The 24,741-nt window shown below is 45.5% G+C and overlaps 1 protein-coding gene across 1 annotated transcript in view; it reads left to right on the top strand.

Annotated features, from left to right (window-relative positions):
- Positions 1–3,186: 3,186 nt before the first annotated feature.
- CLUL1 (clusterin like 1) overlaps positions 3,187–24,741 on the top strand; it is a 302,728-nt gene continuing 281,173 nt past the window's right edge. Inside the window, exons 1-2 of the mRNA XM_069620875.1 lie at positions 3,187–3,303; positions 23,506–23,615. Of these exons, the coding sequence (XP_069476976.1) occupies positions 23,513–23,615 (103 nt within the window). The 5' untranslated portion in view covers positions 3,187–3,303; positions 23,506–23,512. The remainder of the gene's footprint in view (positions 3,304–23,505; positions 23,616–24,741) is intronic.

The following is a 24,741-nucleotide window of genomic DNA, read 5'->3' as shown; positions in this document are numbered from 1 at the left end:
GCAGTGAGCAAAGGAGAGAGGCTGGGGTGAATCAGAGGAAGGAAGGAAAGACGTGGACAGCCTACTGATGGTTGAGAATGAGTTAGCCATGTCGGATGACAACGGATTGCTAAAAGGAAACAAGATTGTGATACCAAATCGACGGAGACATCAGGTGTTTGACTTAGCACATAAGGGGCACAGGGGAATAGTCTCGACAAAGAGAATGCTGAGACAAAAGGTGTGGTTGCCAAACCTCGACTCGATGGTGCAAGACCTACTTTGGAAATGTCCCACATGCTGCCTAATCACACCCAGCCGACATCCTGAGCCACTAATTTTATTTATTTATTTGCATTTATAAAGCGCACAGAACTAAATAGGTCACCACTACGTGGTGGAGTATGGGAAGAAGTATCCGTGGACTTTTTTGGCACGATGGAAGGGGGAAAATATGCGTTAGCCATAATGGATGAGTATTCTCGTTATACTGAAGCACAATTGATCTCCTACACGGCAGCTCACCATGTCATCCCCATGCTGGTCACAATCTTTATGCCATATGGCATTCCCAAGCAGGTGAAATCAGAAAATGGGCCATCATTCACGAGCCATGACTTTAACGCTTTCTCGGAGTACATAGGTTCCAGCACAGGAAAGTAACCCTGTTGTTATGTTGTTATGTCACTTTAATAAAATGTCCCTCGCTTGTGGAGTGCTGGAAAGTCTTGCCTGCTGCTGGCCAGCTGCCTCTCTATGTAGCGTCTTCATACGAGTTCATTGCAATCTTTTGCACACCCGGGAAGTGGTGGGGGCCAGGCAGGGTATGATTAAGATGAAAAGAATATGTAGATCAGGTCTGTGAAGTAAATCCTTTGAAACTTTAAAGCACCTATGCATAGAGTCTGTTTAAGATATTAAATGAGTCCTATGAAATTAAATGTATTTGTGTTTGTATTATCTTATATGTATGATATGTATTTAAATGTAATGTGTTCTTTTAATTTATTTTTCAAATGGGTGCAAGCCCGGGGTGCATGCCAGTCCTGTTAGGTGGGCCATGGTTAAGGGGGTGGGCGGGAATGTTTTCTGATAGCATGGGTGCAAGCCCGGGGTGCATGCCAGTCCTGTTAGGTGGGCCATGGTTAGGGGGTGAGCGAGAATGTTTTCTGATAGCATGGGTGCAAGTCCGGGGTGCATGTCAGTCCTGTTAGGTGGGCCATGGTTAGGGGGTGGGAGGGAATGTTTTCTGATAGCATGGGTGCAAGCCCGGGGTGCATGTCAGTCCTGTTAGGTGGCCCATGGTTAGGGGGTGGGCGGGAATGTTTTCTGATAGCATGGGTGCAAGCCCGGGGTGCATGCCAGGCCTGTTAGGTGGGCCATGGTTAGGGGGTGGGCGGGAATGTTTTCTGATAGCATGTGTGCAAGTCCGGGGTGCATGCCAGTCCTGTTAGGTGGGCCATGGTTAGGGGGTGGGTGGGAATGTTTTCTGATAGCATGGGTGCAAGCCCGGGGTGCATGCCAGTCCTGTTAGGTGGGTCATGGTTAGGGGGTGGGCGGGAATGTTTTCTGATAGCATGGGTGCAAGTCCGGGGTGCATGTCAGTCCTGTTAGGTGGGCCATGGTTAGGGGGTGGGCGGGAATGTTCTCTGATAGCATGGGTGCAAGCCCGGGGTGCATGTCAGTCCTGTTAGGTGGGCCATGGTTAGGGGGTGGGCGGGAATGTTTTATGATAGCATGTGTGCAAGTCCGGGGTGCATGCCAGTCCTGTTAGGTGGGCCATGGTTAGGGGGTGGGCGGGAATGTTTTCTGATAGCATGGGTGCAAGCCCGGGGTGCATGCCAGTCCTGTTAGGTGGGCCATGGTTAGGGGGTGGGCGGGAATGTTTTCTGATAGCATGGGTGCAAGTCCGGGGTGCATGTCAGTCCTGTTAGGTGGGCCATGGTTAGGGGGTGGGCGGGAATGTTTTCTGATAGCATGGGTGCAAGTCCGGGGTGCATGTCAGTCATGTTAGGTGGGCCATGGGTAGGGGGTGGGCGGGAATGTTTTCTGATAGCATGGGTGCAAGCCCGGGGTGCATGTCAGTCCTGTTAGGTGGCCCATGGTTAGGGGGTGGGCGGGAATGTTTTCTGATAGCATGGGTGCAAGCCCGGGGTGCATGTCAGTCCTGTTAGGTGGGCCATGGTTAGGGGGTGGGCGGGAATGTTTTATGATAGCATGGGTGCAAGCCGGGGGTGCATGTCAGTCCTGTTAGGTGGGCCATGGTTAGGGGGTGGGCAGGAATGTTTTCTGATAGCAAGGGTGCATGTCAGTCCTGTGAGGTGGGCCATGATTAGGGGTGGGCAGGAATGTTTTCTGATTGCATGGGTGCAAGCCCGGGGTACATGTCAGTCCTGTTAGGTGGCCCATGGTTAGGGGGTGGGCGGGAATGTTTTCTGATGGCAAGGGTGCAAGCCCGGGGTGCATGCCAGTCCTGTGAGGTGGGCCATGATTAGGGGGTGGGCAGGGATGTTTTCTGATAGCATGGGTGCAAGCCCGGGGTGGAGTATGGGCAGTGATGGCTTACCGGAATGCAACTCGAAGGCTTAAATCTCCTTCTTACTTGACTTTAGTATATGCAGTACATGCTAGCCAATGTTTCCACCGTTCTGTGCTGCGTGCGCCCCCACGTCCGCGCGCCGTTGCACCAAGTTGGCGACTACATGCAAATTTGCGGTCATATAACTGCCAGTGATGTCACTTCCTGTATTTGGGCCCCTCCCAGGAAATTCATAAATCGGCTCCCCTTGTGTGGCGTGTATTTGTAATGTAAAGCCTTCGTCTATAGCCCAACTTCTGCTATTTTTGCTGCCCCTTCGCTCTATTTGGATGAAGCAGTGCGCTAGCATTTTATCTGCAACATTTTCTTTATTGAGAATTGCATCTTATTTATGTTCTGGCCGTTTCTAAACGATCTGATTTTACTTGGCAACAAAAAGCATTTCATGCAAACGTTATTACAACGTCATGATCGAACCACGTTGGGTCAATAATGCAGTAATACTAGTAAAATAAAGTTGGATCTGCAATAACACCGGCGTTTCACAATTAAGCGGGAAAAGGGCTCCCTCTGGTGTTAGGTTCTTCGATTGCAGCATAAACCCGCCAAGAGAACCCTTCCGAGTAATCCTGTCGCCTAATCCCCGAATGTTCCATTAGCGGGATTAGGCAGCCTGTCATCAGATAAACAGAGCCAAATCCCTGACGCCGCACACCGTCGCCATACCCCTTGGCGCTTCGTGCAGCTGGCAGGAATTCCACAGAAGAGAGATTTGAATGTTGGCGGTAAATATGCCTATTATTTGCAGATCCGTTCAGGCCTGTGCCAAAATCAGGTATCTTTAGTAGTGTGCCAGTTCTGGAACATCCTCGGGATGTATTTATTTTGCTGAGATTGAGTAGTAAACCTTTTCCGAAGACGCCCATCTTTCGTAGCTCTTCAGCTCACAGCAGGGCTGCATCCGAGGATTACTCGGGCTGCTTTATTCCTTGCTCATCTATGGCCGGCCCGTATTCCCCGTTCATTGATGTCAGAAAATGTATTTCCTGACTTCACAATTTAATTTATTGGATTTAAAGGCGCGTACCTTTTATTAATTCTACATAGGTTTCATGCAACCCCCTTCCGCCCCACCCGCATTTCTTTCTGCGTGCTGTACACTCTTCTGTGACACAAGATACATTAAAACTTTGTTTTGTTTTCTCCCAGCTGATTAAAGCCTAATACTTCAATGTGATGATTCATAAAATGATTACTTCTTTTCGTATTTAATGGCGGTTTCATCTATGGCAATTTTAGAGAAAAAAAATTATTTGGTCCGTTCAGGTAGGGTGGATGCGTAAACCAGTTCTCTAAATTGATTGATTTATTCGATACCCATTTGGAATTAGGAACGGTCTTGTAGAGATTGCAGAGCTAAGAAGACAACACCATAGTTTCATTTCCAAATGTTGCTTTCAGGCTGATATGAAAACCCAGATTCCGCCCCCACCCTGGGAGCACGGGAATGGATTTGGGAATTCGAGTGCCCTGGAAACAGTCTCAGGATTTAAAAGGCTGCACACAGCAGGGCCTTGCTGCTGCTGCTCTCAGTGGCCATATCGAAAACAGCCTCTGTTTTGCTTTTTGTGTAGACATTGGACAGGCCTTTGCCAGGCACTCCCATGTTATGCCCTGGTGTCTACACAATGTGCTGCTGTTTGCTCATGCATGGCTATAGGTCAAATGTTCGAAAACAAAAGACTCGAATGCCTTTTTTTCGACAGTAAAAGGACCGAAAAAAAGAATCAATTTTTTTTGGGGGGGTTCCGCCCCAGCCCCCAGTTTTCCTTTTATAATAATAATATTTTATTGTGATATAGTTTACGTTGAAACTTTACACATTAATACAACTTTTACATAGAAAGAGAAAAAAAGAACATATATAGAGTAAAAATTATCATAAAAAAAAGGAATACATACCAATTTATCATCAAATTCCCTAAACAATCAAGCCATCATATCTTCATCTCATAGCTTTAGGAGAACAATAGTTACAGTTTAAGCAAAAAAGCATACAATGGGCCTCATTACTACTCAGGCGGTAAGGGTTTTATGGCGGCGTTAACAGCGCCGACCCTTACCGCCTGAGTACGAGGTCCCTTAGCGCCATGGCGGACTTAACACCTGCTTTTAGCAGGTGTTAAAATCCATGGCGCTAAGGGACCATGGAGTTAATTACGCCACCGTAATTTACGGTGGCGTAATTAACGCCTTCCCCACTCCCATTATGCCCTATGGGGCAAAAATGGGAATGGGGAAGGGTAAATGGGGATTGGGGACTTACCGCCCCGTCAAGGTCGGAATGGGGCGGTAAGTCCGCCAACCACCATGGCGTAAACATAGTTTACGCCATGGTGGTAAAGTCACGGCCCAGGAGGTAACTCACCGCCTGGGTCGTAATGAGGGCCAATGCCTCATAGTAGCAGCTAATCTTCAGGGCGAGCTTCCAGCATATAGTTTACATGGCAATAGTGGCTTGCCATTATAATAGTTTTTGCTTAGATGCACGCCCGTGATAAATGACAGAGCCAAATAGGCTTAGACAGTAAATGTTCAGTAGATTATCTTTATGTCCTCCTATTTGGTTATATTAAGACTTATTTCCACCTTTAGCCAAATATTATACAATGCCATCAGAAGTCTCAGGCTGTTAGAATTAATGCAATGATGCCAGAATAATTCCTCTTTGATGTATCCATGATTATGTACAAAATTGCCCAAGCCAAGGTTTATGGTACTTAGCATCTGGTGGCATTCAGTCAACAAATGTCTGGCCGTCTCAGACTGATTCATCTCCTAAAAAAGTTTTTTATACATGCTAAACTAAAAAAATGTATAAATGAAGAAATGTAAAAAAAATAATTTGATCCTTTTTTTAGGGTCCTTTTACTGTCGATCAAAAGGTAATTCGATCCTTTTGATTCGAACATTTGACCGGACACCCTCATTCATCATGCATTACAACACTCACATCCTCTGCCATTCAATATCAAGTATTCACACCATTGCAGTCAGAATGGCACAGAGAGTATTCCTGTGCATCACTGTGTGACCCTATGCAATGGCATGGTGGGGGGGAAGTCATATGGTAAGGAAAGGCTTTCCAGGGAGAGCGAAGAGTAACATGTCTGGCAGGGTGGTGGTCCCAGAGAGGAGTCCTGCCATGACCATTAAACCCATGGAAACACTTTACCACATTCAGCGAGCAATGCGCAGGACTGGGCGCGACAGCCCGAATCACAAGAGTATCCAACATCACGATACAAACAACAGGTGCATGTGTGTGCAAGGAAGAGGCAAAGGGTTTATTTTGGAAGCAAGATTTGTTTTCATTTTGATTTGATTTGATGTTAACATTTATATCCCGAGGGAACCTGGCAGCAAGCTGCATCTAGGCGCATATGTTAAAAAAGTAATATAAGCCTAGAAGCCAACCAATCAAGATATGATGCAAACAGATAGGATTTCAAGTGTTTGCCAAAAACCAGTAAGGACTTTAATTGATGAAGATGTATCAGCAAGGAATTCCAGGCACTGGGACCTCCGTTGGTCACCCCAGGTGGTGGTTCTAGAAGGAGGGACCAACAACAAACATTTGGCCACTGCGCTCAGTAAACGAGAAGGTTCATACTTTCTGATCTTCGACACTAAATAAGCGGGGGCGACCTCGTGGACACATTTAAAAAACAGACACAACAGTTCAAACTGTACTCATTCCTGAATTGGGAGCCAATGAAGGCTTCTCCGAAAACCTTATATTGCGTCTTTACGAGACAACGAGAAAATCAGACATACTGCGGAATTCTGTGTCACCTGAAACCGTTGGAGTTGGTGCTTGGGTAAAGCAATCAACAAGCCATTACAGTAGTCCAATTTAGTGTTCACAGGATAACGCAGAGCATCACGGGTCAAATCCCGGCCTCACTCTTAGAGGCTGGTGTCAGGCATGAGGCACGATATAAAAGCTCAATTTATTCTTATTACCCCAAAACAGTTCAGGTTAGCGTTACGCTACATTATTTAATGTATAGGAACAAAAGGTATTAGAAACATCACATCAATACATCGAATAATCATGGGATTTTATCATCATGGAATCCCTGCTGGCTAGTCCTTCAGGCACACCATCAGTAGCCTAGAAGGGGTATCATGTTGCACAAACGGGTTGGGAGATGGACTGCAGTGCATGGCACTTCCACATCCTCCTGACACTCCGCACCATGCATCTCCACATGGCATCCCCTTCTTGCACTAGCAACTGGCATTGAGCCAGCATGTGGTAGATGATTTCCTTTCCACGGTCCACCACGGCACATCCACAAAGTCCTGCACTATTTCTGACACACCGCCTAACTTTGCCCCGGGAATAAACTGGAGAGCCTCTTGGCCACCCGAAATGATGTTCTCAGTCTCACTTAATCACCCACAGACGGCCGTGTTCATATGCACACCTACTGGCATTAGCGTAGGTTTTCGACCGTGGCCTGCTTCAGCAAACCCATTTCTTCATGGTCTTTGTATGCAAAGGGCTAGTGTTGTACTCTCGAGTGATGTCCCTCAGCCAACAAGGTACATGGTCATTGCACGGCAAGTGTCCGTGCATGACCTCAAAGGGTGATGTCCAGTAGTGGAAAGCAGAGTTTCCCAGGACGCCAGCAACACTTCTTGTAGATGTAAACAACTGGTGTGCTATCAACTTGTGCTACACATAGAAAGATAGATAGCATTTACAAAACTCATATCACGATTCGCCGGCACAGTCCGATAGTTTCATTTATTCATGTGCTCTGTAACAGCCGATACGTGTTTCGACCCTCAGGTCGTCCTCAAGACGGTATTATGCAAAATCCCATTACAGAATTCATAATTCATAAAATCAGGCATACATGTGATAGATTATATTTGACCCATGTGAAGTAAAAATAACCATTGAAGAAAAATGTACATACCCATGATCAGGGGACATTCGGGGTTTGGATGAAGAAGCATGTAGATAAGGGGTAATATAATTAGCTAATTGCCACACATGTATATACCAAACATTCATTTGACAAATGTTCACATAGTGCTTGTTATGCCATTATTGCAAATCTTCCGTGGCGGTGACCTCATGCCCATGGTCACCAATGGGTGACCTCATGCCCATGGGGTGGTTGCACAGCACCTCATAAAACCATGCCAGTGTGACTTATATGTGTGATGATAGATCCCGTGTAATGGGTTAGTCTATTGCTGTCCGAGCGTGCCGGTTGACATAAAAAATGCGCATGCTTGGAGCTAGTGTGCTGGTAGCACCCAAATATAGCAGAGGGGATACTAGGTAACCTCCCATTGAACTAATTACAAAAGATGTGTGTATCTCTTACCAACTGTTTCACTTGCAATCTTTATTGTGGGAAAAAATTGGAGAGTTTAGCCCCATAGCGGTATGAGCCCTCCCTTCTACCGCTTGTGTCATTGGGTAACACTTACCACCAAAAGATATTTTCGCTGGAGTGCTTTGCAATCTTACTCTTGCTCATTAGATTTCAATCTTATATAGAGTTTAGCATCTTTTTCTAGACACAAAAGTGAGAGAAAAGGGTTTACTATATGGGCGAACGTGTTGACCCATTGGGTCCCTATTTTCCAATAAATGCGCTCCAGGCAAAAAGAATGATATGGATCAAGGCTGCTTAGCCATGGTGCGGTGCGGCATGAATACCATGTCCGTGTTGCCCCTTCAATGCCACATTACCTGTTCATAACCTGCAACGTGGAGATTGAGAGAAAACAGAAAGATTCCTGTAATAGGTGCCATTCATATAGGTAGACAGTCCTGGCTACCTCACAGTTTTAGTTTCTTTGTGGATCCTATGTATAAATTGAGTCCCACGTTAATTGTAGTATTTTTCAGCAAGATTTTTATTTTTTGCAGTGTAGACACAAGTGGTGGTCAGCCGACACGTGTTTCAATCCCGTGGGGTCCTTATCAAGGCGGGGGAATGGTTGTAGGAATTGGGGATGTTGCCCCAGGTTGAGCCCTCTTGTCTGAGGCTGTGGTTCACAGTTGTGGCAGATCGAAAATAAAGTGAGGGAAACACGGGTCAGCTGACCACCACTAGACTATGGGCCTCATTCCGAGTATGGAGGTAATCATGGCGCTATTTGCACGATGACTACCTCCCATACCGGTACCGAGTCCGCCCTGGTTCAATGGGGACTTACCGGTCCATTCTGACCTTGGAGGTACCGGTAAGTCCCCATTGAAAAAGGCAATCCCCATTCCCATTTGAGCCTCCATAGGGCTCAATGGGAATGTGGAGGGAGCTAATAACGGTACCGCAATTTGCGGTACCGTTATTTGCTCCCTGGTCCCTTTGCGGCTCCCGCTAAGGGCGCCTGGCAAAACCAGGCCCCCATAGCGGGAACCGCTAAGGGACCTCAGAATAGGGCGCAAAGGGATTACCAGTACCGATGTCCTTAACGGTGCCCGGTATCTCTTTGCGCCCACCTCGTAATGAGGCCCGATGTGTCTACACTGCAAAAAATGTAAATCCCGCTGAAAAATACTGCATTTAGCGTGGGACTCAATTTATACATAGGATCCACAAAAAAACTAAAACTGTGAGGTAGCCAGGACTGTCTACCTATACCTTTCTAGAGGTGTGGGTTCACCTCTACCCACCTGTGACCTTGCACAGACATATCCAGATTATAAAACGAATGAACAGAGCTCAGCACAGGAGTGTTCACATCTAGAGCCCAATTTCTCCTTATCGCATTCATATAGAGGCACACGATATAAGTATCTCTTCTTGTCCACGAACCTGATTCCAAATCCCATGCCAATGCTAGAACCACAGTCCTTGAAACCTGTGCTATCTCTAAATATCAGGTTAACCTCAGGGGCTTTGCTAGGGGGGGGGGCTATAGCCCCTGATCTTTTGGTTGTAGCCCCGGATAGAATCTCAGGAGCTACAGCCAAAAGGCTAGCTAGCCCCCAGTCCCAACAGTTCCAACATCAGCGTAGCCCCTGGTCTTTTCCAGACCTAGCAACTCCCCTGGTTAACCTTATTGGCAAGGGAGTAGTCAGTGTGAAGGTTTCCCAAGCAAAGCGCCCAGCCATCTTGGACATCTCTTGATGTACTGTCCTCAGCGCGTGAGGTCACACATAACTACGTGTGACGTCATCAGTATCGTGTGTGTTTACATTGCGTGGTATGAGTGCGCTGGGACTCGCCGTCCTGTAAATTAAGGCGTCTATAAGGGCGTACCCTTAAGCATGATAGCGACACTTATTCTGTGCCGTGCAGATATGCAAACCATTGTAAGTCCTGATATTATATATATTGAGAAATGCCTGATTGTGGCAGCATCTGTCTGTTGGATGTCAGTGAAGTTAAGTTTATGAGTGGCAACTATGCATTTTTAAAGTAAAAACAATGGTGGATAATGCAGGTTAAAATAGGTCAATCACTTACTCTTCTTTGTGCATGTATTTCTTGAGAACCTTTCACTGTGATCAATTATAAGAGTCATCTATTTTTGGTCAAATATATAAGTAAAGATAAGTGCAATATTTGCGTTTCCAATATAAACCGCAGGTCAGATCTTGTCCGTCCTATATTTACTTAAGTGTGCTGTGGGCATAACATATTGGTGGGCCTCTAACAGGAATCAACTATATAGCGTCATCCCATCGAATTTGTGGATGTGTAAAAAATTGTTTTTGATTAGTTAGCAACGGATTACTAGGGATCTGTGGATGGATAACTGCAAATGTAATTAGAGTATTCAATAAGAAGCGTGTGCATTTTCCAATCATAGTGTGCCTGGCAGGTCCAATGAGGTGCCAGTGTGCAAGGACCGCCACGCGCGCAGCCACCAATCTGCATTTACATGTCAAGCATTCTCACCGAAATACATTCATCTCGTGTTCCGAGTTGAGCCTAAACCTAACGCATCGTAACTAACATATGCATCGTGCTGCCATCTGCCGAAGCTTGCGTGTCAGATCGCCCCCTCTTGTACTCCTCTTGGCCCTCACGAGGCCTATGAATTGCAAGCCTTTTTGGTCAGCCATCTGGTGATTTGCTTGCCAGTGGTAATTGCTGGTCCTGATTCCACAAACTGGCCATGTGCTTCCAATCCTAACACGTAGTTGCCTAATTGTACTGCCTATGTACAATTTCTTACACACGCAGATATTGGCGTAGACCACGTATGTTGACCTGCAGTTGATGAATTCTTTGATCTTTGTCTTCCTATCAGTGTACTCACGGCATATACTGCAGGTGCCACAGCCGTTCACTTCCACTCCTGCCCCCAGTCTCAAGGAATAATGGGCACAGTTTATTCCGAAGTGTAGGTGCCCTGCTGTAAATGAATCTTGGTTCTGACACAGATGCGCTGCTAAGGCCAGGTGCACGAGCAACATATTCCAGTGCCTTTGTGTTATTTGATGCATTGCATGTGCCTCCTTGGAATATCTTGTGATGATGTCTATACTTTTCCATTCACTAGCCGGTTCCCCAGTGGGTCTCAGCATCTCTGCTCTTGACTGCTTTCTGATTCTCCCCTCGTGCCTGGCTGATTATCTCATCCGAGTAGTAACCCCTGTCCTGGAATCTCCTAGACAGTAGATCACATTCTTTGATGAAGTCTTGCTCCTCACTTCAGTTACGACGTGCTCTGTAGAACTCACCCATAGGTATGTTTTTGACAGTAGTCCTGCGATGACAACTGTCTGCATGTAGGGTAGAATTAACCTCTGTCTTCTTATGGAAGAGTTTCATCATCCAAACCCCGAATTTCCACTGATCATGGGTATGTACCTTTTTCTCCAAATGATTATTATTACTTCACATGGGTCAAATATAATGTATCACATGTATGCCCGATTTTATGAATTTTGAATTCTGTAATGAGATTTTGCATAATACAGCCTTGAGGACGACCTAAGGGTCGAAACACGTGTCGGCTGTTACGGAGCACACAAATAAAGGCAACTTTCACACTGTACCATCGAATCATGATATGACTTTTGTAAATGCTATCTATCTTTCTGGGTGTAGCGCAAGTTCACAGCACACCATTTGTTTACAATTACATCATTGTCAGAGGTTAGGGGAATACCTCGAAGTGCTGCCACTGCTGCTTACCTTTTATCACTAGTGGACGGCCTAAGCGCACCTACCCATGGTTTACCCACGGTTCATACCCCCTCATTTAACACTTCTTGTAGAGCTTGTCTCCAATCCCACCCATTGCATATAGCAAAGCTCACGTTATGTTTCGTGGCATAGTTGAAACGCTCAACAAGTCCATTAACCTGGGGGTATTACAGAGAGGTACATATGTGTTTGATGCCACTGGCCTTTAACAACTCACTTATATTTCCACCAATAGAAACTGAACACTTTTGCCGGTTACAAGCTCAGAAGACAGCCCTTTAAAAGTAAAAACTTTGCTGAGGAACGTTTAGACACTAGCAGTGTCCACTATGCGCATACCTCCAACATAGGGTCATTTAGAATCATAATCTAAGACTACCATGCTATATCTGTGCTCAGGGCTTAGGGTGCCAAAGGGCAAACGATGTTCAGGACAGTTGGCTCCACGCTCTGAAGGCCATGTCTGCTGGAAGTAGCGGTGAACAAAACTTTCTCCCTAGAACAACATGGGGAACAATTCTTCACAAATCCCTCTATCTTCCTATCCATGTCTGGCCACCAGAGGTCAGATCTGCCTCGGCTTGCTACCTTTCAAAGAGTGACATTACCGAAGGCCGCTGCTAAAAGACCACCATCCGCAAATTCGCTTTCAGCCCTTCCCCCTGCCCAGTCCATCTTTTTGGGAGTGGGGAGTTCCTCCCGCAGCTCCTTTTTCTGCTCCCTCACCATCGCCAGTCCCTCCTGCCCCTCCTCTTCTCTCCCACCACCTTTCCCCGCTGACCTCATTTATCTGTTTCTCACTGGCTGTAACAACTGCCACCATGGAGAAGCACAACGATCTCTTGAGCGCCAGCCTACGCACAGTACCTTTTTGTGCATCAGGCTTCTCTCTGGCGGCATCTAGACCGCTAACCCGGAAATCTTGTCTGATCCTCCTCTTCATTGCAGAAATCTGAAGGTGGGCACCGTGACCCAGATCCATAATCCTCTTTCTCAAATTCCGTGGGGGAACAAACTCATCAGCCCTCAGAACATTGTCATTATTCAGGGGAATGTCTTTCTTCTCCTTCGTAAAGGGATATACGCTGTTGTGCACCAGTTTCTCGAGGGACCACACAATCAAGCAATGCTCCCTCACCTCATCAAGGTCATCATCTTCCGAGCATGTTGCTTTCTACTCACCTTCATGTATGAAAGACACGTCCCACCACAGCACATCCCACATAGAAAAAACCCAATCATTCACCCAGGACACCTCACATTCATCTTTATGTGTGAGCACTCTATCGGCAACTGGTCATCGGCACAAGAACTCAACACAAACAGAGGCTTTTCCTGGCACATAACATACTGTGCATAAATGTATTTGTATTTTTACCACCAATATTGCCAGCCTCAGTAACTATTTTACCTTCACCGGCTGGCATTTATTCTACCAGATGTTGGTAACCAGCCTAACTAAAGTTTTCTACCCCACAATAATATGTGGACATGTTGCACTGCCCACCAACAATCAGGGGATTCTTTTTCAATTACAGAATACACGGGTCCTGAACGGTACGTGTTGGCACCCACATAACATGCATTTACGAGTTACATCAAATGGATTTATTGCAGCTGCCTTAATGATTTCCTGTTTTATATCCAAGACAAATTATGTTTCCTTGGGAAGGGGTTATTTCACTACTTGAGTCCTCTCTGCAAAGTTCCATACAAATTTGGCATAAAACTTTACGAGCCCAAGGAATTACGTAAATTGATTCTTGTTTGCAGGTACAGGAACATTCTGATTTGCTTCCACCAGTTTAATCTTAGATTTAGTTAATTCATCAGACAACACGTGACTCAGGTGCTCCATAGATTCTTAACCAAAGTGATATTTGTCCTTTCGCAAAGTAAGACCTGGGCACATCAGTGCATCTAACATCACACTGAGGATGTGGCAGTGCTCCTCAAGAGAAATGGAGAAAACCAAGATGTCATCATGCAATATGGTCACACCTTTAATCCCCTTGAACATGTGCAACATCAGTTTCTGTAAAACAGACAAGGCCCTTGTTAACCCAAATGGCAAGCCTTATTAAATCTTAACAAACATTGGGAGTTAGGAAAGCTGTTAACTCCATGGAACCTGGCTCCAACGGTATCTGATGTTATGCGCTAGTCATGCCAAGAGTTGTAAAGTACTGTGCTTACCATGTAATTGCCAACTTTACTTTAAATTTGATAGAAGTAACAGTCATGAATGCTATTTCATTGAGAGTACATAAATTAACACATAATCTAAACTGGATATCCAATTTTTTTGTGAGGACCAATGGGGACACCCATTCAGATGATGGTCTACATTCAATAATGGGTTTCTTGCACAAATCCTCTAACATGGCAGACAGCTCCTGACGGAAACCCATAGGGACCCTTTTCAGTTAAAATTGAATGGGCACAGACATTTTCTTTCATTTAATCTTATGGTAGAATCATTTCAGACATCCAATCTCACTCCTGATTACTTGGGAGTTCTTGTCATTAAATCAGCATTAGTACTCTCTGTTACTGCCCACAGTAGGTCTGCTTTGCCCGGGTGTAACCTCATTTTTCATGCACAGTGTAAACACTACCTCATCAAATACATCCTCATCATGCACAACCAACACCACATGTTCTCCAAAATACCCTGGCCATCCTATTCATCAAGAGCCACGCTCACTTTATTGGAAGCCTTGAAGTGCAAGTTTGGCAAAATGCCCCTGTTTCTTACATAATTGAACTTATTTGAAATAAGGCTGGGCATTTCTTATCATTAGCCCAATGCCCACTAATCCCACATATGAAACGTTCTTACTAGTAAGTTACATTTCTATTTCTTTTGCATCTTAGAGTGCGCCCTGTAGTCAGTCCTTTGGGTTTCATTGCCCACCAGGCACAAGAGACATCCACAGGATTCCTTTAAATTTCACACTGACATTTCAGTGTTCCCTGCTGGGTCAAGAGTAGTGATTGAATCTGGATTCTTACCCATCGACAATCTCTCCATATTCTTTGTATTAGAGGCTTGCATGAGTATCTGATCGCTCAGTACCTGGTCGGTGTCAACTGTTTCAAATGAACAGCTTGCTGCAAGACCCCTGATATCAGCCAGATATGAATCACTTGTCTCGGAACCTTTCCATTACAGTATTGATTTTCTCCCATTCTTCGATCCAAGCTTGGCCATGGTGATCTCTCAGAAATATCTTTTTCTGCCTATCCCTCCCCAAAAGGGAAATGCTTCAGTAATGTTAACACCTTAGGACCGAAGCATTTCTTTAGTACAGCTAGTTTTTTGTGGCCCTAAAACCCTGACCATCCTGTACCTTCAAATAGTTTCTGCCATAAAACCCATGGCAACTGCAGGGCACAGTGTTGGTGGTGTACATCATAGCCATTTGGTGGAGCAGAGCCTCAACACCGCCCAAAGTTGGCTCATGATCCAAAATGACTGAGTATTCAGCAATAAAGGACACCCAGAGTACCATTACACCGTTATTGTGTGTGACAATCGGCTGGGACAAATTCAGTGGAGGCTAGGTGATTTATGGACAGCCAGTTCCACAAAAACATTAATTCAGAGTACCTGATACACGCTTTACACTGCTCCAGGCATGCCTGAGGCAATAAACACAGAATCTGCAGAGTGCACCTCAGTGCTCGACGTACAGATGTGTGCAGTAGTGACATAAGAACATGTCTCCACCGGGGTCAGACACCTTGAAACATTGGCTTTCATTCAATGAATGATTTCTATTAGGCGTTCACACTCAACTGCCCAAACACAGAGACAGAACCGCCAACAAACACATCTCCCCCAACACGGCTCTGAACCACATACTGATCGTAGCTGGCTCCTTCGATTATGCTCAATCTTAGAGTCGCCTTCCACTCGACCTCGGACATATTCCACTGACGCGCACTTTTCTCAGTGCCATGACTAGCCAAGACACAGGAGCCATGTCGCAGATAGCTGCATGCAGGTATTACTCCGATACCGCAAGGGCCGAATGTGACCGACCACTTGAAGCAGACAAATCCCAGTCTCTCTCAACACAATATGCAATGAAGGGGTGAGGAAAATATGGTAAGACTTTGATAGGGGAACGAAGAGCAACATGTCCAGATGGGTGCCAGTCTCATGCAGGAATTCTATTGCAATAGCAATGGGTGCGCGGGGTTCCACACCAGTCTGAATCACAATAGGGTCTAACATCATGTCACCGTTTAAAAAAGAAGGTTGGACCTCAGGTCCTCAGTAATGCAATCACTCAATACACCACCACTACTCATTTAAAATCTGCAGGTATCGCCTGATAAAAAAGAAAACCAAACTAGCTTGGCCCAAAACAGCGAATTTTACAAGTAGATTTTTAACAATAAATAGATGGGGGTGAGGTTAGGGTATAAGATATGGTAGGGCATGTGGGGGTCTCCACCCGCATTAAAAAATAAAAAAAACTTAGAAATTAAACCCCCAAAAATTTGCTATTTTGGGCATCAATATTTTATTTTTGTTCTTTTCTCGTAGATCTAGTTTGCGCACTGGTTAAACAAGTTTGCCAAGCTAGAATGTATGGCAAGTTTTTACCACTTGCGGCAGCAGAAATGTACGGAGCTTACTCCTATAGGTGGCCCTTCACCTTTTGGAAACACCTTAAGATATGGGATTCTCACAGCAAATATCTTTTTTCTTGTTTTGAACACATTTTTATTGAGGTTTGTAAACATACTGGGGAAGGGGTGAGGGGTACAAGGATTAGGAGTTTGTAACCATTGCACCAAGGGGAGAAAACAGGCGTAAGCCTAGAATGCAATGCATTAAAAAACAATATTACAAACATTCCTGTCCAATCCAAAAGAGCAAAAAGAACAACAGTTCAGCTGTGTGCCAAAACGAATCCACTGTAGAAAGGGAGTGGGAAAAGCAGATGTGGTGGGAAAAGGAACAGGACTGGACTGGCAGTGAGTAGGAGGCAGAGAAGAGGAAGAGATGGGCAGAGGGGTGTTGGATCCTATCATATTGCAACACACATCAGGTGAACAACCAGTTGGCATACAACAAAAAAGTTTCAATCGCATGCCGAACGGTGATGTGTCTGTCTATCGTCCATTATCTTGGGGGTCTGAAAGGTTATTTCCTCCTGTAGACAGAAGAAGCTAAGACAGCAACACTAGGAACAAAGCTCTAGCATATTATGCACATGTTCACAGGGATTAATCAGGCATGGGCAGTCTGATCATATCAATATAAAAGCTTATTAGCCAAGCTCTAGGAACAAAAAGGCTAGCCCACCAAATGTCCAAGAATAGCCTTGAGGGTGGATCAATTGGCACATTAATCGATTTGCTTATGATGTATCTCATGAATCGAAGGAATTGTCTGAATGAAAGAATCAAATGAGGCTCATCTATCTTGCGGCCTCAATAAGGAAGACCAGAGTCATGAGGATATGGTTAATTGCAAGTAACGAGTTCCACCAGATTAGTTCATGAATGCACTTAAGTCTTCCAATTGTTTGTGATAACCTTTGAACCAAGCACCAACAATGGTTTCAGTCGACAGGCATTAGCACTACAGAGACAGTAGAAACATTAAACCAAGTCAAAGGCCCTCATTATGAGTTTGCCGTCGGGCAAGCTCGGCTTACCGTTTACAATGCCCCATATGTCAGTAATACCGGGACATTACGGGTGGCGGTGGAACGGTACATTCCCATTCCCGGGGAGTCCAAATGCCCCCCTCCCCCGGGAATTGGATCACTGAAGCACCGTCACCCATAGCAACGGTGCTGGTGCTTCACTGATTTTTTTGCTGGTAGGGGCCTGAACTACAGGCAGCACAAACCTGCCAGTAGTTCACAGTCCCTACCAGCAGACTCTGAGTGACCCGGTCCGGAAAAGGTCCAGGTACCCGTTGTTACCAGCACTTTTTTCCAGACCGTGTCACTCACAATTAGGGCCCAAGGCTGTTGGATGAGGAAGATGGTCAATATGGTGCATATAAAAGATCAGATGGAAGACCCACTGCTCCTACATGCAAGGCAAAAAACCTCGGGGTTATCTTCGACTCCACACTCTCCTTCTCTCCTCATATATCTGACGTCTCTAAGAAGTCACACTACCAGCTGCACCTCCTCAAAGGTATTCTTCCCTTCCTCTCCTTCCCCCAGAGGCTCGCTGTCTCCCGAGCCCTTGGTCTCTCAAAGCTGGACTACTGTAACAGCCTCTATCTTAATCTGCCTGCCTCCACACTCCGCCCTCTGAAACTCATCCAGAACAGAACTGCGAGACTTGTCCTTAGCCTCAAGCCCAGGGACCGTATCTCTCCAGGACTGAAATCTCTACACTGGCTCCCAGTGGCTGCGAGGATAAAGTTCAAAAGCCTCTGCATTGTCCACAAGGCCTTCTGGGGCCTGGGGCCTAAATACCTTCAACTCTCTCTTCCTAAATATCTTCCTTCCCGAGCCCTTCGCTCATCCGTCTCCAACTCCCTCAGGGTCAGCCGCTTCTCGAAGAAAGGAGCTGGGGGTAGATCTCTCTCCGCGGCAGGGGCCTCCCTCTGGAACAGCCTTCCTGCCCCCCTGAAACTTGAGGAGAACCATCTCTGGTCCCGGAAGCACCTCAAAACCTTCCTCTTTGCTTCTGCTTTCTCTCTCCCTCTCCCCTGCTAATTCTTCGCTGAAACTGCACTGAATCTGCAACTGGACACTCTCACCGACCTCGGTTCTGGGCCCAGCCACTCTCCACTTGCACTGCCTCCCTGGCAACCCCTGCACTGCGGGACTGTCTCTGTATCCCTACAGCCCCCCCTTCCCAGCACTTGTTCTGCACTTACCTTGCACTTGCCACCAGCTGGTCCTTTTATTTATGTATTCTACTTACCTTGTACTGCACTTCCCCCCTCCCCTTCCCCATGCACCTCTCCCTTCCCCCTGCACTTGCGCGATCTGAATGACACCTGGCCTAGTAGGATCATTGTCTGTCTTCCCTTTGTTCCCCCCTCCCTGCCTCGTCGCGCCTTGAAACACTTGTGTATAGACGCGTTACAAATGCCATATCATATCATATCATATCATTAGCCGGTATCTCAATATACAGTACCAATCTGCTGACCTTAGGGTATGTTAGATATCTTGTGGGGGAAACCAGGTGCCACTTCGGAGGAATACCATGTCTTGATTGCTTTAGTGAGAGCAAATAGTGGAGAACATAGTGTTGTGTAAGGCATATTACTTTCTCAGAACCTCTGGGAGCCTAACATTGTTATCCTGCAAAAATGAATGCCCAAATAAAATTCGCTTATCAATCCATTGGAGCCAGCAGACCCCACTGTTGCCCACCATAATTATCACTGAACCACATGGAAACCAGAGAGTATGTTAAGGAAGGACCACCATGCCGTCTCCCAAGCCTTCAAATATCTTGGAAAAAAAAAGCACATGATAATATCTAGTTTTGGGTAGGGCTTCAAAGCCACATGTATTTAAGCGTTGAAATTATTATCCCACACCATGGTACTCAATTTATCAACCTCAGAAGGATGAGTTGTCCTTACCAGGATTCGAACCTGCATCAGCATGGTGCACACAGATGTCAGAACGAGCGCTCAGCTCACTGTACTATCTGACCGGCACAGAGGGGGGTCTTTAGCATCCATCTGGAGTCTTACTGCAGCATAAATGTTGCATGGTAGTCAGATTGGAGAAGCATACGTTTCCCTTCTTGATTTTCTGCTATAGTGTGCTCATTTTAATAACATCCTTTTCCCGGCCCAACGGAATTGGAGAAGAACCTTATTTATTTCTTTTAGAAAAGTAAAGAGTATACTAATGGGAATCATGGCCAAAACGTGCAGAATCTTCGTAAACACCACCATCTTAATGGACTCTGTTGTTCCCCACCAAGAGAGATGGAGATGAGACCATACATAGTGTGTTATCTTAAGAAATCGTGCATTCATAATTCAAAAGGGAGATGAGCCTGTAATCTTGGACAAATGTCGGGTGAATACTGAGTTTTTTAAATAAAATCATGGATGCCTCAAGAAAGGCACATGAAGAAGTGCCTGTAATAATCAATTGATTGAATAATATGAATAATTTCAATGGCAGTTCGGATGCAATGGTAGAGTAGAATTTGTCAGTGAGGCAATCTGAAGCCGGGAGCCTTGACTCTAGTGAATGTGCAGAGGGTGGTCATCATCTCCGTCACCAATATTGGGACCTCTGAGTCCCGTCATCATCTCTGTCACCAATATTGGGACCTCTATGTCTTCCAGAAAGCACAATAAATGGGGAGGTTATTGCTGCAGATGTGATCATCTGAATACTCGACCATTTTGCCTAGTATGGGGACTTCAGATTCAGTTTGAATTCTTGTCTCATATTTTTCAAGACTCACATCAATGCTTCCATTGTTAGCCTGAGTTCTACTCATGCTGTTGTTTGTTTAGGACATGAACAGTTTAAGGAATGCAATCTCAGACATCAGCTCAGAAAGTGATGGTCCTGTTGGACTCTATGAGATGATCTGACATCCCCTTTCCTCTAGCACTAAGCAAAGAGGAGATGTCTTTCCTGGCAGTTTTAGGATATGCCATGGCTTTGGGAGTGACAAATCTTCCATAATAGTGTCATGGTTTCTTCTCTGTACGGAACCAGATGCTCACAGCCTGACAAATCCCCCCAAGGTGTAAAGGAAATAGAGGCGGCACGGGCTGAACATCTTGTAGAGGCTTCTGTGGTTGTGGAGGTAAGGTCTCACAGATGCTCATCCTGGGTTTCCCAGCTAAAGGACAATCCATACTCTTACAGAGGAACGAACCCCCATGCTTCAATATCTTAATTCATAGGACAGTAGAGGCCCCTCGGCTGGATGCATAGCTAGAGCTGCAATGGAAAAGAGTGCTATAGTGAAGGCCGACCGGGCTACCTGAGTTAGCTTCAACAAGGAATACAACAGAGGATCAATGGCCGTGGGTCTGCACTACTTTGCAAAGGAGTCCACGAAAACTTGTCGAAGATCCTGCTTCCTAATTCGGTCTGCAGTAGGCAGTGCTATGTACAAAAACTTAAACCCGCTGAAGTGTATGCATGGCAGAGGTGTTTACTATATAACTGGTACCTGCAGTGCAATGCACTTTCACTGGGAGGGAGGACCATTCCACCAGCCCACATAGTTATATTCCAATTGGGCATGGTCTTGGGGGACCTCTATGCTGAGCTAGATGTCAGGACCCGTACGCTTTATACGTCTGCAGATCTGGTTCTTTTACAATGCACTTGTTGTCTGTATCAGAATGTGATTGGGGCTAATTCACAATATAAGCATGTGGATGCAAACTCATTCACCCCGCAAAGCCCGAGCAGTGGCTTTATTTCTTATTTTGAATCCTAGGGGGCCATATTGGTGTGTAGACGGCACTGTCACTTCATTTTGAAAGCCATCTGCTGCGGGCTATCCGATGTTGAGAGCTCCCCGCGATCTTGGGAAATTGAGCATGGGAAATCGGGCGATATGTCTCTTTCACTCAATACCAAAACGAAGCAGGAGACCTTTCGAGCACTGTAGATAGAGCCATTACGTTTGTATCTCGCCCAGCACTGGTTATGGAGCCTGGGACAGATATGCCAGGCAGTGCCCTAGCTAAATCATTGGGAAGAGATCTGTGTCCTCCTTAGATTACTGCAATCACTGGTGACAATGGCACCATTCAGATGTTTGATTTCCAGAAAGGACTGGGATTCCAGTGGTACTTCCTGCCAACAATTTGGTTATTGTACTCGAGTTCAGTTGCTGAAGTCAGTGTTGTGGGTTGTGAATCGTTCAGGTTTCCACTGGTATGCGGAACGAGAGAGGGGTGCCCTTTATGCCCACTTTTGTTTACGACTGCGATAGAGCCACTAGCCAAGCTGATTAGATAGGGGCACTCACGTTGGGGCTTTCGATGGGCTGCTGCAGAAACATCATATCCCTCTATGCAGATGATATAGGTGAGAAATCCTGATATTAATGTCTATCCAGTTACCCCGGAGGTTGGGAAGTGTGTGGTGGCCTCTGGGTTGCGTGTGAAATTGTCCAAATCCAACCTTTTTCATTAGAGTCAAAGCACAGCTTCTCCCCTCAAGTTAGGTAACCACCGCTGGACATGGGAATCTTTAACCTACCTGTGCATTTGCATTGTGGCAAATGTGGCTACACTCTTGGAGCTTAACCACATGCAGTATCTCAGAGAAATGGAGTAGAAATGTAAAATATGTGTGGCTCTTCCCATTTCGACTTTTGGAAGGGCCTACTTAATACAAATGGTCAAACTTCGAAATTGTTCCTGCATCGCCCAGACGACCCTTATTTGTCAGGCTACACTCCCTTCTGATCAAATTTTTGTGGTAACGAACAGTCCCCAAAATTAGCTGGGATATATTGACCAGATCATTCTCACAAGGTGTCATCGCTTCCCCGGACATGAAGCTTGATTTGTTGGCTCTCTGGTTCGCTTTACGGTTTATTGGAATGATCTAATTGGCTCCTTCCTTCGCGTCTCGATAGTGCTTCCACATTCTCTCCTTTCTGCCCTGATTTCCTGATCTGTGTTTGAGGAGTGTGGATTTGATCAAGTTAGGTGCACAGTATTTGCATGGTGTAAAATACTTAAACTCCTGTGTTAGGTGTCTCACCCAGTTGTGGCAAGCAGTCGCTACTAAGCAAATCAGCCGAACTTGCCCCCCACCCTTTAAGTCAACAAGTGGCCTATGCATGCCGTTTATTGTGATTGGTGTACCTTTATAGTTCATATCCTTGCTAATCCTTCTACTGTCCCAACAGTAATAGTGTCTGTTATTATAGTTTTCTGAGAGAAAGCTGCTGTTTGTTCTAAATTCCTATGATGAATAAAGAGGTTGTGGATGAGCTGCTCAGCACAAGCTATTTTTACTATTAGTGCAAAATCAATGATGTACCTGTTGTTTACTATGAGACAAATTTGTTCACATAACTTACTACTTCTGGACAAGTTGAGCACCTCAAGATGTGTTTAGAATGTACATTTCCATATCCCCAAAAAAATGTTTTAATACTAGAATTAAACTGTGGCACATGCAACCTTTTTTGTCACACACTGACTACAAGAACAACATGTCAAACAAAAGATCAATAGAACACACACCTTTAAAAAATACCATCACCGACCAGTCATAAAAACACAGATATGTCCATTTCACACCTATCCTAAATCCACAACGAGTGTATCTGCCAATGCTGGGTTTGCATTCTAATGTACTGAGCAAATGTGTGTGCATTTTGGTTTGAAATTGGTTGAGCTGTTACATGACCCAGTAAGGAAAACGCTCCCACTTCTGCAGAGATGACAGAAGATGCATGAGTAGCCACACGGATGCCTTCCTTACCTACTGTTAACACTAAGACAGTTTCTGAAGCTTTAAGGAGGTACACAATCCTTTGTGTTGGTTGCTTTTTATATCATTCGGACAAAATGAAATATCCGAGCCTCTAAAATGCACCACATGTACAGCTGGAAATAAATCACAATGTCAGGGATGTGAAGAGGGTTAGCCTGGTGTCCCAATCTGTGGCAAGCTGGGTAGGGCTAAAGATTCACATTTGAATCAAACCTAAAATAAAAAGATTCCCGCTCTTACTGGGGAAGAAATCTCGCCTCTCGGGTCCATTTGAGTCTCAGAATGATATAAAACGCCCAGGTATCGACCCATGTAACTAACCAGTGTCTGTATTCTTCCACAGAGAGACCATGGAGACATTTCTGCTGCTCGCAGTTTTCCTAGTATGGCCGACAAGTCACCTCTGCGCCCCTCACCCGGAAGAGGAAGTTACACAAAGCGAAAGGCTGAAACGTATGCTTGCTATTGTTACTTAATGAACGATTATCCCAATGCATAGTTTGTAAGTCTAATTATACAAACTGATAAATCGATAACAACTGTTGGAATTTTCCCCGGACCTCTCTCACTGATTTGAAAGATCACATATTTTAGTTTATTTTTCCCTCTTATGGTGAGATGTAGAGGCAGGTGTCTGAAGCAGGGATGCTTCCATCCTTTAAGCGCCACCCACAGCGCTTCAGCCTACCTACCTCTACCCCTACCTCCACTCCGCTGTTGCATGGATGAATCCTCACTGAAAGCATAGAAAGTTCTGATCCAGTACGCATAGGCACATGGACAGGTCGCTCGAACCTGTGTTTTGGGACCCACGACCGCACACAATGAAAATCTCCTACACACCAAGAACGTAGCCAATTCCTTTTAAATGAATCAGACACAATATGTTTGTGAAAAAAGACATTGGGCCACATTACACGGTAGGTGGTAAGGGTACCGGTAAACCCTTACCGCCTTACTACGAGGTCCCTTTGCGGTTTGGAGAATTTAACGCCTGCTTTTTGCAGGCGTTAAAAACCAACCCGCAAAGGGACCAGGGAGCTAATTACGGTACCGCAATTTGCGGTGCCGTAATTAGAACCTTCCCTATTCCCATTATGCCCTATGAGGCAAAAATGGGAATGGGGAAGGGCAATGGGTGAAGGGGGAATTACCGCCCCACCAACCTTGGAATAGGGCGGTAATTCCCCTTTCCACCAAGGCGGTGCCGGTATTTTACCGGCATGGACCAAGGTGCTAATAGCACCTTGGTCCACCGCCGTCTGTGTAATGAGGCCCATTTTGTTTAAGGGGAATATAAAAATGGCAGGCCAGTAATGCACTATTAAAATACATCCATGTGTGCGAGTGTTGGCAGCTTGCGGTTGCAGATCTTGGACTTTGTGCTTGTGCAGCTCATTTCTGTTGAGTAAAGAAGATCCGCGCCACGTTGCTGGCCAAAATGTCATGTGACTGCAACCGAAGTTGATACTTAGTTTCCTGCTGGTTTTGACAAGCTTGGACTTGCTCAGGCACCTTAAGACCTTCCTCTTCTGCTTTCTCTCCTCTTCTCCCCTGTTGATCTCCTGGCTGAATCTGA

This window comes from Ambystoma mexicanum, chromosome 5q (assembly GCF_040938575.1).
Source record: "Ambystoma mexicanum isolate Mex_15411 chromosome 5q, UKY_AmexF1_1, whole genome shotgun sequence".
Taxonomy (NCBI): domain Eukaryota; kingdom Metazoa; phylum Chordata; class Amphibia; order Caudata; family Ambystomatidae; genus Ambystoma; species Ambystoma mexicanum.
The sequence above is the reverse complement of the archived record's forward strand: the minus strand, read 5'-3'. Positions and strand labels throughout refer to the sequence as shown.